Source organism: Babylonia areolata, chromosome 26 (assembly GCF_041734735.1).
Source record: "Babylonia areolata isolate BAREFJ2019XMU chromosome 26, ASM4173473v1, whole genome shotgun sequence".
Taxonomy (NCBI): domain Eukaryota; kingdom Metazoa; phylum Mollusca; class Gastropoda; order Neogastropoda; family Buccinidae; genus Babylonia; species Babylonia areolata.
This window is the reverse complement of record NC_134901.1, coordinates 13,416,438-13,427,956: the sequence shown is the minus strand read 5'-3', so window position 1 is coordinate 13,427,956 and position 11,519 is coordinate 13,416,438. Positions and strand designations below refer to the sequence as shown.

The 11,519-nt window shown below is 38.6% G+C and overlaps 1 protein-coding gene across 1 annotated transcript; it reads left to right on the top strand.

The window, feature by feature from the left end:
- Positions 1-2,537: 2,537 nt before the first annotated feature.
- On the top strand, positions 2,538-9,281 carry LOC143300829 (uncharacterized). Its single transcript, XM_076614760.1, has 8 exons — positions 2,538-2,765; positions 2,978-3,166; positions 4,878-5,024; positions 5,969-6,064; positions 6,569-7,162; positions 7,825-7,936; positions 8,129-8,292; positions 9,091-9,281. Exons 1-8 carry the CDS (start codon positions 2,538-2,540, stop codon positions 9,247-9,249), a joined length of 1,689 nt encoding a protein of 562 aa, XP_076470875.1. The 3' UTR covers positions 9,250-9,281.
- The last annotated feature ends 2,238 nt before the right edge of the window (positions 9,282-11,519 follow it).

Here is an 11,519-nt window from a genome sequence, read left to right as displayed (position 1 = left end):
ATTGATATTATATAAGTAAGCACTGGTATCACCCACTCCATCTCTCCTGTGTTTCTGGCTTCTGATCTCATTTTTGAATTGGCAGGAATCATATGAGCAATGAAGTATGAAGGCTTCTTCCCTCCACCCCCAGCCCCCACTCCCATGATATATATATGCCTTTATTCTGACTAGGAGCATAGATATGATATAGGACTGCCAATTTAGATAATAAATTTCTGATTTTATTAGGTTTACAAAAGTTTCAGATGTAGCCTGTTTTGAGTATCCTTGTCAAAGCCCTTTTCAATATTCCAGGTAGAAATTGATTTACTGTGACCTTTGGTATTACAAGTCTGTATACTGCTTAATTAACAGTAGTCCAATGCTACTCACTAGTAAGCAGTTATGAATTTCAAGTGATATGTACTTAGTCACTTTGTGATATGTATCAATTATAGTTCAGTTGAATCTGGAAATGTTGATTATCAAAGACAAATGTCAGCAGAGGACACTGCCAGAGACAGACAAAGAGTGTTAAATTGGTGTTTTCCTTGTTCAGTCTACTGATTCAGTAACTCACTGCAAACTAATGAGTTACCATTAATTAGATAAGCTGAATTGAACAGAGCTGGGAGAGGTTATTGATGCTCATGCTGTAATGTATTTGGGTGTTCATGTTCCAACATGGAAATCTGGAATGGTGGATGGGTATGTAAAGGTCTTCTCCTTGAGAAAGATTAGTCTTTGTGTAGTGTAGTTCTAAACTGTTGTTTGGGTGGTTATGTATAATGAGTGATACAGATTTAGAATAACTTAGTATCCTTTAAAGGTGGATGTGTATAATGAGTGGTTTTGAATTTAGAGTAACTAGGTATTGTTTGAAATTTTGGCTGCCGGAAAAAGAGGGCGCTAGCCAGGGGGCAAAGGGGACGTAACCTACTTCCGGGAGGTTATCGGCCGTAGTACTTTTGTTTTCTCCGCATAGGCAGATAGTAGTTTGCACAGGACAGGAATGTCAGACCCCTGCCGGAGTCTGCACTAGTTGGGTCACGGTATGTATGTTATTTAAACATAATTTTAGATAGAAAATTTCCTTTTTCCTTCATTTAAAATGTGCACAAAAACATCCATTGTATAGTTGGTTTTTGTTTTATTATTTGTAGTTTGATAATCATAATTCTCTGAAGAAAAGAAAAATACACCTAGAATATAAATGAGGCATCCAGTAGTGCTCAGTATTTCCGTTGTTGAAATACAGCATCCCAAAGGACAACAATACAAGTTTGTAGTCATTCCCGTTACCAAAACATCAGAAATATTTTCCTGATCTGTCAGTCTTGATTTCTTTATGTTTGCAGCTTCGCAGCAGAGGTATTGAGTTGAGGTTAAGTTCAGAAGATTTTTAATATCACTTCAAGGCCTTCAGCTCATTGCCCTTCTCACTTTCCATGGATTCCATGTGAGACAGCACCACAGATAAATCGGTCAGCAGCTAGGCTTACTCTGGACTCATCTTTGTTGTTTGACCTCCATTGCCACATACGGTTTGCATACCAGATGTATTATCTTTATAATAACAGCTTCTGCCCAGGACTTGGTTCATCATTTTGTTGTTTAGCTTAGGTCAGTGTTAACAATTTTTCCTAGGGCAGGATTATCTTGTGATTCCAGGCTGCAGTGCAGCAAGGCCACTTGTCTTTCACTTGACAGTGTGCGACTGCTAGAGAGTCAGAGTTGGGGGTTTTTTTTCAAGTCTGGCTGCTGTTGCTGCTCCCTTCTTCACTGTGTCAGCTTCAGGAGTTCGGGTGGTTACTTTAGCTTCATCCATCAGGATGTTCAAGTGTTTATGCAAGCACATTGGCACCAGTCTTTGTCAGGGTGGTGGCACACAACCATTTTCTTGTGGTGATCCAGTTATTCCCAATAGCAAGAAAGAAACGAAGAATATGTGAAATTTCCTTTGTGGTCAAGTGATATTTTTGTTATGTTTGTTTTTAACACAAAGAAATTGTGAAAATGAAGTTCTGGTCAAGTGATGTTTTTGTTATTTAGTTATTTTTTAAATGTGCGGTTCATATCCACACAGATTGACCTTGCACATTCTCACACACACACAGCACAGGAGAGGAACAGAAAGCAGCTTGCACAAGAGCAACAAAAAACCAAAGCATTTGTAAGCAGTGGTTGAATATCAAAGAAACACTTGCTTTTGTCTGATCATTAGGACACAAAGAATTGTGGGGCTGATTTTTTGTTAAACAAGAAGTATGGGAACTGGAAAGAAGAACAAATGGAAAACTCAAGTAGACTGTAGAAGCACCAAAACAAAAAATAGCAACCAAAAAATGATGCTCCATGATCTGTATGTAACTGAGATTTAAAAAATTGTTTTAAATCTTCTCCCTGTATAGTGGTTCCTGAATGAGCATGTGCAGATATTTTAAATTGGAAATGTCAGTTATATGTTACCTCAGGCAAGTTTTTATTAATCCAGATCACACTATTGTAATGTGTTGCAGAATAAAGTTTTGCCTATTTCTCCGACACACGCCGTGATGTCTTCAAGTATTATCAGGTCAAACTCGTCGATAGTTGCATTGATCGCTGCTGCTGAAGGCAGAGGCTCGCTACTGTGTCAAGAATCACTGCCTGAGCTCCAATCACTGCCTGAGCTCCAGCCAGTTAGCTCAGGTGACAATAGTGCGGGTCCAGATGAGGAAGACGTTATACACATCTCCGCTAGTCCTGCAGAATCTTCACCTCACCAGGTGTTTCGTTTCCAAGTAAGTGGTATCTGCCTTCTCTCTGCCTGTCTATTTATATTCCTTAACACGGTTTTATCATTTTGATTCAGAGTCGTGGGTGTTCATGAATTGCTGGTGTGAAACTGGATATTTTTTAAGTAAATCAGATTTGTTTACAGTGGACCAATATGATTTTCAGTCAGAAAATTAGTGTAATACATTCTTTTCTTCTTTTTTTCCCCACATTTTAGAACAGCTTCATGAGGAAATTGGATGGTTTGAAACCGATGTTGCCGTGCCTTGACTGGACAGACCCCCAAGACCTGTGGAAGGTGTTGGACAAGAAAAATGAGAGGTACCCCCGCTCACTTTCGATGTGGGAAAAGCAACCCAACCTCAGACCTCACATGAGGTCCGTCCTTTTCTCCTGGATGTCTGAGGTAAGCACTTCCTGTCTTAGACACACACACATACACAAACTCATATTGATAAGCACAAACACGCACACGGGAATACTCGCATGCACAGACAAATGCATGTGCACATGCAGACACCACACTCACACACACAGTCACATCTTATCCCACCCCCCTTGAACCCCTCCCCCACCCCTATCCTATTCCTGTAAAATTGAAGACCCTTACTACTTAGGGTCTGTCAAGGGGTGAGTGATGTGTGACCATAGTTCATGTCTCAATATTTTCTTTTTCTTTTTGAATACACCTTTGGAAACAACTCAGACACCACTGTTGTTTTGTGTGCATAAAATTCAAAAGTTTTGATTTTATTTGGTTTTTTTGTTGTTGTTTTTTTTTTTTTTCATAAATAAAACTTTTGCTTACATGTGTAGACAAAGTCTATGTAATGACCCTGTTTCAGTTGTTGGTTTGTGTGTATGGTAAACCTTTTATCTTTGAATATACTTTTTGTGTGTGCGTGTGTATGCTTTTTGGAAATACTTTGTTGACACCAAATGTGGCTTAGAAATAGACAATATGATTGAGTTCTTTTCACACATTTTATTTATAATGACAATATGCCTCTTATAGTTAAGTTGATAGTTTCAGACACAGGAATGTGATAAATGTAATCTCATCTCCCTTTTTTTTTCTCATCTCCTTTTTTTCCTTCCATCCTCAATTTGAACTATGAAGACAACCTGTGGCTGAAGAATTTTGTTGGTGTGTCGACAACATGAATGAACTGGACCTTATGAAAAATAAATGAAATGAACTCCATTGAAGAGCCAGAGAGAATGGAGTACTGTTCTTACAGTACAGCCTACAGGCGTACAGTGATGGAAGTCTGGGTGCCTTGTAAACATGAGGGAATCATTTCCAGGGCTGGGAAAGTTGTGGAAAAATGTTTTTCCCTTCAGGGTCAGAAAAAGTGTTTGAATTTAAATAAGATATTAACACCCTTGATCACTACTGTTTAAATAGAACTTTGTGCATTTACAACAAAAAAAACAAAAACAAAAAAACCACACAACTGAAAAACAAAAAGGAAAAAGTTATGAAAATTGAACATCAGTGACGGGCGCAATAGCCAAGTGGTTACAGCATTGGACTTTCAATCAGAGGGTCCTGGGTTTAAATCTCGGTAACGGCGCCTGACAGGTAAAGGGTAGAGATTTTTCCGATCTCCCAGGTCCAACATATATGCAGACCTGCTTATGCCTGAACAACCTTTTTGTGCATACGCAAGCAGAGCATCAAATACACACATTAAGATCCTGAAATCCATGTCAGTGTTTGATGGGTTACGGAAACAAGAATATACCCACCATGCTCACCCCCAAAACAGAGTATGGCTGCCTACATGGCAGGGTAAAAACAGTCTTACACATAAAAGCCCACTCCTGTACATATGAGTGAACATGGGAGTTGCAGCCCATGAACAAAGATCAGTACCATGATAACCACCAATCTCTTCAGTTAGCGGCGCAGCAGACACATTTTTTTCTATTCAGTTTGGCTTTGTACTTTGTATGGAATTTTTTCAGACTGGTCTGGGGAAAAAGTGTGGAATTTTGTTTGTGTGTGTGAATCCTGAGAACTCTGAATGTATATCCAGGTTTGTGAGGAAAAGTACAGAGTTCAGTTTGATGATATGTTTGTGAACCCAGGGACTGTGTGTGTTTGTGTGCAGGTTTGTGAGATGTACCGTCTACACAAGGAAACATACCACCTTTCCATTGAGTTCACTGACCGCTACCTGTTGTTAAGCGATAGCATTCAGTCTGGTCAACTTCAGCTTGTTGGCGTCACCGCCCTCTTTGTGGCCTCCAAGGCAGAGGTCAGTTCTGGCAGATGATCACCCCTCCTGATCATCACACCATCCTCCCCATCTCTATACGTTCCTCTGATTGATGTAGAAAAAGTTGAGACTTGTTCATGCTAAACTATAAAATATGCATGGAGTGCATAAGTGCTTTTTTTTTTTTTTTTTTTTTTTTTTATTACCCATACTACACTGGTGTAGACTCCAGCTGAGGGGGAGAAAACCAAAGTAGATGTGGATAGTTACCTCCCCCAAGTATATCACCTCCACTGTGTGTTCCTGTAGAGCACCCTCTTCTTCTGGCAGCCATCTTCAATCCCTGATCTGTGCATCCAAGTAGCAAAGTCTTCATTGCATTTTCTTACTGTCCATCCTTTCTTTTGACATTTTTGCATTGCATATAATCATGTTTTCTAATAGGACACAGGACTACCTTGCTCTTTTGGGCGATCAGGGTAAGATCAGGCCTAGATTGCCCTCGTTAGGAGAACACTAATAACAAGAAACCCTTTTTTTTTTTCTTTTCTTATTTTGTAATCCAGTTCAGATGCTTTAGTCTTTGTATACATTTTTGTTTTTGACAGTACAAATGGCTGAATACTTTGTGCTTTCCATCTCAAGAGCATTTCAGAACTGCCACACAACAGCAAACACTTGTAGTAATCAAGACAGCTGGCACCCCCCAGTTATTACTTAAATTTGCATGAACTAGCAATTACCAACAGTGGAACAAATTATAAAAGCAAGAGAAAAAATAAATCCAAAGCAGATCAGTTTACCAAAGAATAACATTTAAATTGTGGCACCCACTTGAAAAGGTAATCTACAATAAGTAATTGTTATAATGATTTTCTTTTAAGTCAGTCTGTATGTATTGCACTATGAGCACTGCTAGACATGTAAATTATTTATTCTAGTTTAAAATTGTGAGTTTGAGACACTGTCTTATGGTTTTGCAGGAGATTTACCCACCAAAGCTGCATGATTTTACCTATGTTTGTGATGGAGCCTATGACGACCAAACAATTGTGGAATTTGAAAAAAAATTAATCAAGGTAAGATACTTGCATGAAATTGAACCACTTTGTTCATGTGTCAAGTCACAACTCATGGAGTTTGAAATAAGGAATAAGTTTTATTCCAGTTAACCGTGAAACTGAAATTATGCTTTGACAGTTGTACACTATTCATAATGTTGATTTTAAGTTTCACAAGAAAATGTACTAAAATAGCCTCTTTCAGTGAGAAATATATTCGTGCAAATGTATAATTTCCACTAGAATAACCGGATTTAAACACATTTTATAAAACTATGAGACTGTAAGATTAAGATTTGCCAACCATCCAAAAACACATCACAGTCTTTTATGTCCTTGTGAAGACATAAACCCAAAGTTTTTCATCCATGGTATTGATTCAAGCCCTTTCAGTGTAGATATGCTAAAAACATACATTTGGTGTCATAGTGTACCATGTCAGTCTGATGCAAACCAGGCCTTTCGTTTTGCTCGTCTTGGCCAAAGTTTCACAGCACATGGCATCCTCATTTGTGTGTTCAGGTTCTGGAGTGGAACCTGACCCCTCTGACGCCCAGCATGTGGATCCAGATCTTCCTCCAGGTGCAGTGCATACAGGAGAACCACCTGGCCAAAGTGAAAAAACTGAGGGAGGAGGAGGCTGAGGACTTGCGCAACCACAGTCAGCACATACTATCCCCCGATCCCAGTTACCAATCTGACAGTGCTCTGACGGACTTGGCTTCCGTCACCGTAGACAGTATTCCCAGCGCAGACAGTAGCCCCTATGCAGACAGTCCCTGCACAGACAGTGTCATCACAGAGTTGAACAGCAGTGTCAATGTTTCTGTGGAATCAATTGTTGAGGAAGAGGAATCGATTGTTGAGGAGGAATCAATTGTTGAGGAAGAGGAATCTATTGTTGAGGAAGAGGAATCGTTTGTTGAGGAAGAGGAATCGATTGTTGAGGAACAGGGCAGCGAAAGTTCATTGCACGACAGTGATACGGAGAATGATGACATGCTGGATGAGTATATTGCTGAAGAAGACAGGAAAATGGAAGAGGAGGAGATAAATCGAGAGTTCAACATTCTGTATCCCTTGTACTCGGAACATGAATTCATGCAGGCGTCTCGGGTATGTGTGTTAACCCTCTTCGCTGTCTTCATGTTTGACATACCTCTTGCTTGTCTTGTTAAAACTAATTAATTCATGTGAACACCTAGTGTTGAAAAATAATATGCATAGCAAGACTAAATAAATAATAAAAAAAAGAGTAGTACCACTGAGGTAACGTCAACAGTAATGTATCTGCCAGGTTTACAGAATTCATTCAACCCTTTGATTTTCAGATTGAGTGAATGCCAAATCCCAGATGAGTACAGAGTTCATGTTAATGCTCACACAGTTTGGGGAGAACTGTTAGTAAAGCTTTCTCTTAATTTATTGCCAGAGAGTGAAAAGTGCTTTTGATCATGTGATTGGGATTCCCCAACTGTGGCTGAGCACTGGGTTTGTGTGCTTGTGTGTGCTTGAATTATTTGAAATCATGTTGATTGTGTAATTGAGAAGAGAATAGGAAAAAAAAAGTCTTACAAGCACTAGAAATATATATCACTACCACCAGCACTAGACCAAGTATATGAAGATAGATGTTCATTATAATGGTCTGTAAAAAGTATTAATTGTGAAGTCGTCAACATTACAGTAGCAGATATTACTGGGTTAGGTATTGAAAAGAAAAGGTACTTCTTACAGTTGCTGTGTTGTGTATGAAGTCTGTTTTGCTTTGTTTCCAGCTGCTGGATTCAGTTATTTTGGACAAGTTCAGCATTTTATATAGACCCAAAGTCTTAGCCGCTGCTGCCCTGTCCCTGACTAAAAACGTGAAGAATATCTCTGAATTCACAGGTGAGGCCTTGTTCTATGTATCTGTTTACTAGCATACTTAGACTTCTCATGAAAACCACTGAATCAGTGGTCCTTGCTTGTAAGATATCACATGGTATCACCCATTCTTGAATGATAATTGCTGATGAAATGAAACAGTTTATTGGCCGAAGATTGATTTTTACTCTTTTTTTTGTTATTGTTGTTTTGCAGGTTTAGAGTGGGGACAAGTGCAGGGGTGCCTGAACTTCATGAAGATCCACCATGAAACAATCCTCAGACATGACTCCATGCCAGTCACAATGAAACTATTTGAAAGTGTCCCGGAGAGTGCCGCTCACCTGATTCAGTACCCCACCTTCACCAAGGAGATGTGGGTAAGTCAGACTGTCTTTGGCTATCTGTTTGGACACTATACTGCCTTTGTTTGCTGTTTGTTGGGACATCTTCAAATTGTCTTGCTATTTGGTGGGACATCCTTCGACTGCCTTTTGCCATTGGCTCAGCCCTGGTATGGCCTTAGTGGTTGGCTGGGCTATAAACATCATTTCATTTGATTTGACTTGCCATTGGCTGGAAATCCCTTTAACAGTGTTGCATGATATATTTATTACGAAAAGTTGAGTTTTGCCGGCCTGGTCAAAATATGATGATGTTTGTTCACCGTAATTTTCAGCAGTAATCTTTAATTGTCCATGCAGATGTAATAAACTAACTGATGCGTAGCTTTTCAAAAGCCTATGAGCATTATACATGTTCTCATTTTGTGCAGAGCAATGATTTATGACACAAAGAGCAAATATATTCTGGAGTTGATTCATTTGAATAAACTTTTGATAGCAGTACAGATATGATTTGATCTAACTTTTCTTCTTAAAAAGAAAAGGGAAGGGAAAAAAACACAGAAGAACCATAGTTCCAATACATGGTATTTATGGCCAAATAGGTAGTAAACTGCATAAACAGTTTATGTTTGTTTGTTTTTTAAAATTTTTTTTTTTTTTTTAACTATGTAAATGTGCAAATATCAGAAAGAAAAAGATCGGTCAACTTGGAATTGATGTGGAAAATTTTCTTCACAAGGGGTGGGGGTGTGCAGTGAATTGTCAAAGGTTTTATAGGGCACATCAGAATGCAGAATACATTGTAAACTCTGAAAAATTGTTCCTTTGCAGGAAGAGGCCACCAGTACTACAGAATATATGTGCAAAAATGGAGCCAATCTACAACTGCTGGTCAACACTTGTGAACAAGAAAGACAAAGGTGCAACAGTCCTCATCCTCACTCCGCCTTCATCACCCCACCCCGCAGCACGAAAAAAGCCTCCCTCTAATCCTGGCTTTGGTACCTCCCATCAGCCTCCCATCCACCCTCCACCCCCCACCCCCCACACTCCTCCATCAACCAACAAGTCGACAGTCATAACAGCGGCCCCCTGTTTCATCACTCAACCACACAGCCCTCACAGTTGTGGCATTTCACTGTGCTACAAACTGATATGATAAAACGATGTGTAGATCAGTGGGTCCAAGATGTTGGCATTTCACTGTGCTACAAACTGATATGATAAAACGATGTGTAGATCAGTGGGTCCAAGATGTGTTCAGAACAAGGTGGATCTGTTTACTTACACCCACATGTGTTCAACAAATATTGCACAAGCAGACTTTTATTTATGGTGCCCAGAGATATGGGTTTGTAAAGACCACTGTGTGTTTCACATGGCATGTAGTGTTGGGTTTTCCAGTGCTGTGCTGTTTCTGGATCTTCATTTGTGTTCTCCCTCTGGAAGGCTCCGACCACCTGCTCTGCTCAATTCTTTACATGGTCACTTGCAATGGAAAGCAGTCTTCATCTATGTCTGAAGTGAATTATTTTTTATTTCAGTGACAAAAGTGGAAATGCTTTTAAGTTTTATTTCAATGACCAAAGTGAGGATGGTTTTATTTGTGTCACTGAGACTGAAAGGGACAGCTGCAGTATGCTTTCCTTTGTATTCATATGTACTGGGTGTGCTTACAGCAACAAAAATGAGAGAGAGAGAGAAAAAAAAGGCAAAAAGTAAAAACCAAAAAGAACTTAATACATGTCTTTTTCAGTGTGTTTGGTCTTCAAAAATACATTTGGTCTTTCAGACCCTATTTCTTCATTTTCACTATTTATTCATCAGTAATGTGATGTATTTATATTCCTGTTCGTGTACATGTGTGTGATTTTAAATTAAAAATCAGTAAATGTGTTTTTAAATAAGTCTGGCTAGCTTCACACTACACCGATGATTGAAACAGAATCTGTGCCTTTTGGAAAATGAAATCATGAGGACATGAAATAAACGGTTTCACTGTCATGTACATTTGGTGCAGTTGAAAGAAAGAGGTGATGTTGGAAAAGTTAGTCAGGGGCAGGGAGGGGTAGACAGTAAACTGTGCTGTGTCATTTATCATTGGCATAACTGCCATTGTTTAGCTTTGCTGTACCTGTTGCAGAATGGTGGGGGGAAGATCTGTTTGGTTTTATGATTTTTTTTGTAAAAAGGACACGGACATTCATCAGATAAGCATGAACATAAACTACAACATTCCGTCAAGGCATTTCAGAAAATGACAAAGAAAACAATCCATCAAAGCATTTGTGCTGATTTCACAATTTTAGTTGCACATTCAGTCTGAGGGGGAAAGAAACAGTCATTTATGATTCAGAATTTATTCCCATACTTTTTCTTCTTTTTTTTTTTTCTTTTTTTTTTTTTCTTTCTTTTTTTTCTTTTTTTTTTTTTTTTTTAACATGAAGGTTTATCAAAATTGTGGTTCATGGAATGATGTGGTCTTGGCCCTTTTTTTTTTTGTTTTGTTTTGTTTTTTTGTTTCTTTTTACTCCAAAAATCATTTCAATTTTTTGGTTGGGAAAGAAATAGGGATTTGTTGCTGACTAGCACACTAAAAAAACAACAACAAAAAACAAAACAAGACCTGATGTTTTTGTTTAGCTTCCCCTACATGATGTCTGCTAGTCATGTATAGATCTAGGGTCATTAAATGTTTAATTTTGTTACAGGTAGCATTACTGTTTGTAAAACAAACAAGAATAAGCAATATCAACTGTTTGTAGTAGTCTTTATGGTATGAGGTGTTTGTGTTTTGTAGAATGGATTATGTTCCATAGGGGAACAGGATCTTGTGTGGATTTGTGTGCAAGCAGTTTTATACTTCACCATATGTGAACTGTCTGTAATTGGAAGGCTGAAGAGGAAACGAGCTTTCTGACAAAGAAATATACATGGTGATTTTGTCAGAAAAAAGTGTCCACAAGAGCAGATTTGTGGAAGCAGCCATCATGGAAGAGACATGAAACTTTTGTGTCTGAGCTGGCTTTTCAGTCTGATCCCAAGCTGGCTTGAATCAGTTTCCTCATCAAGTTGGGAGTTCTTGTAAAGAATTGGGTTTTGTGCTAAAAGAAAAGTTGTGAGCTGATATTTGCAAAATATAACCACTTAGTGTTCAGTTGAAAAAGTTAACTCTGTTTTGAAATGTATTCAAATGCTTTTTACAGTGACAACAATTTTTGGTGTATTGAAAGAAGTTTGGTTATAAGCTATTGTTACAG

Excerpts from the sequence above, each read along its gene's own strand:
- LOC143300829 (XM_076614760.1), top strand. The coding sequence starts at position 2,538 with ATGTCTTCAAGTATTATCAGGTCAAACTCGTCGATAGTTGCATTGATC. Across the intron at positions 2,766-2,977 it reads ACCAGGTGTTTCGTTTCCAA|AACAGCTTCATGAGGAAATT; the intron begins GTAAGTGGTATC and ends CCCACATTTTAG. Across the intron at positions 8,293-9,090 it reads CCTTCACCAAGGAGATGTGG|GAAGAGGCCACCAGTACTAC; the intron begins GTAAGTCAGACT and ends GTTCCTTTGCAG.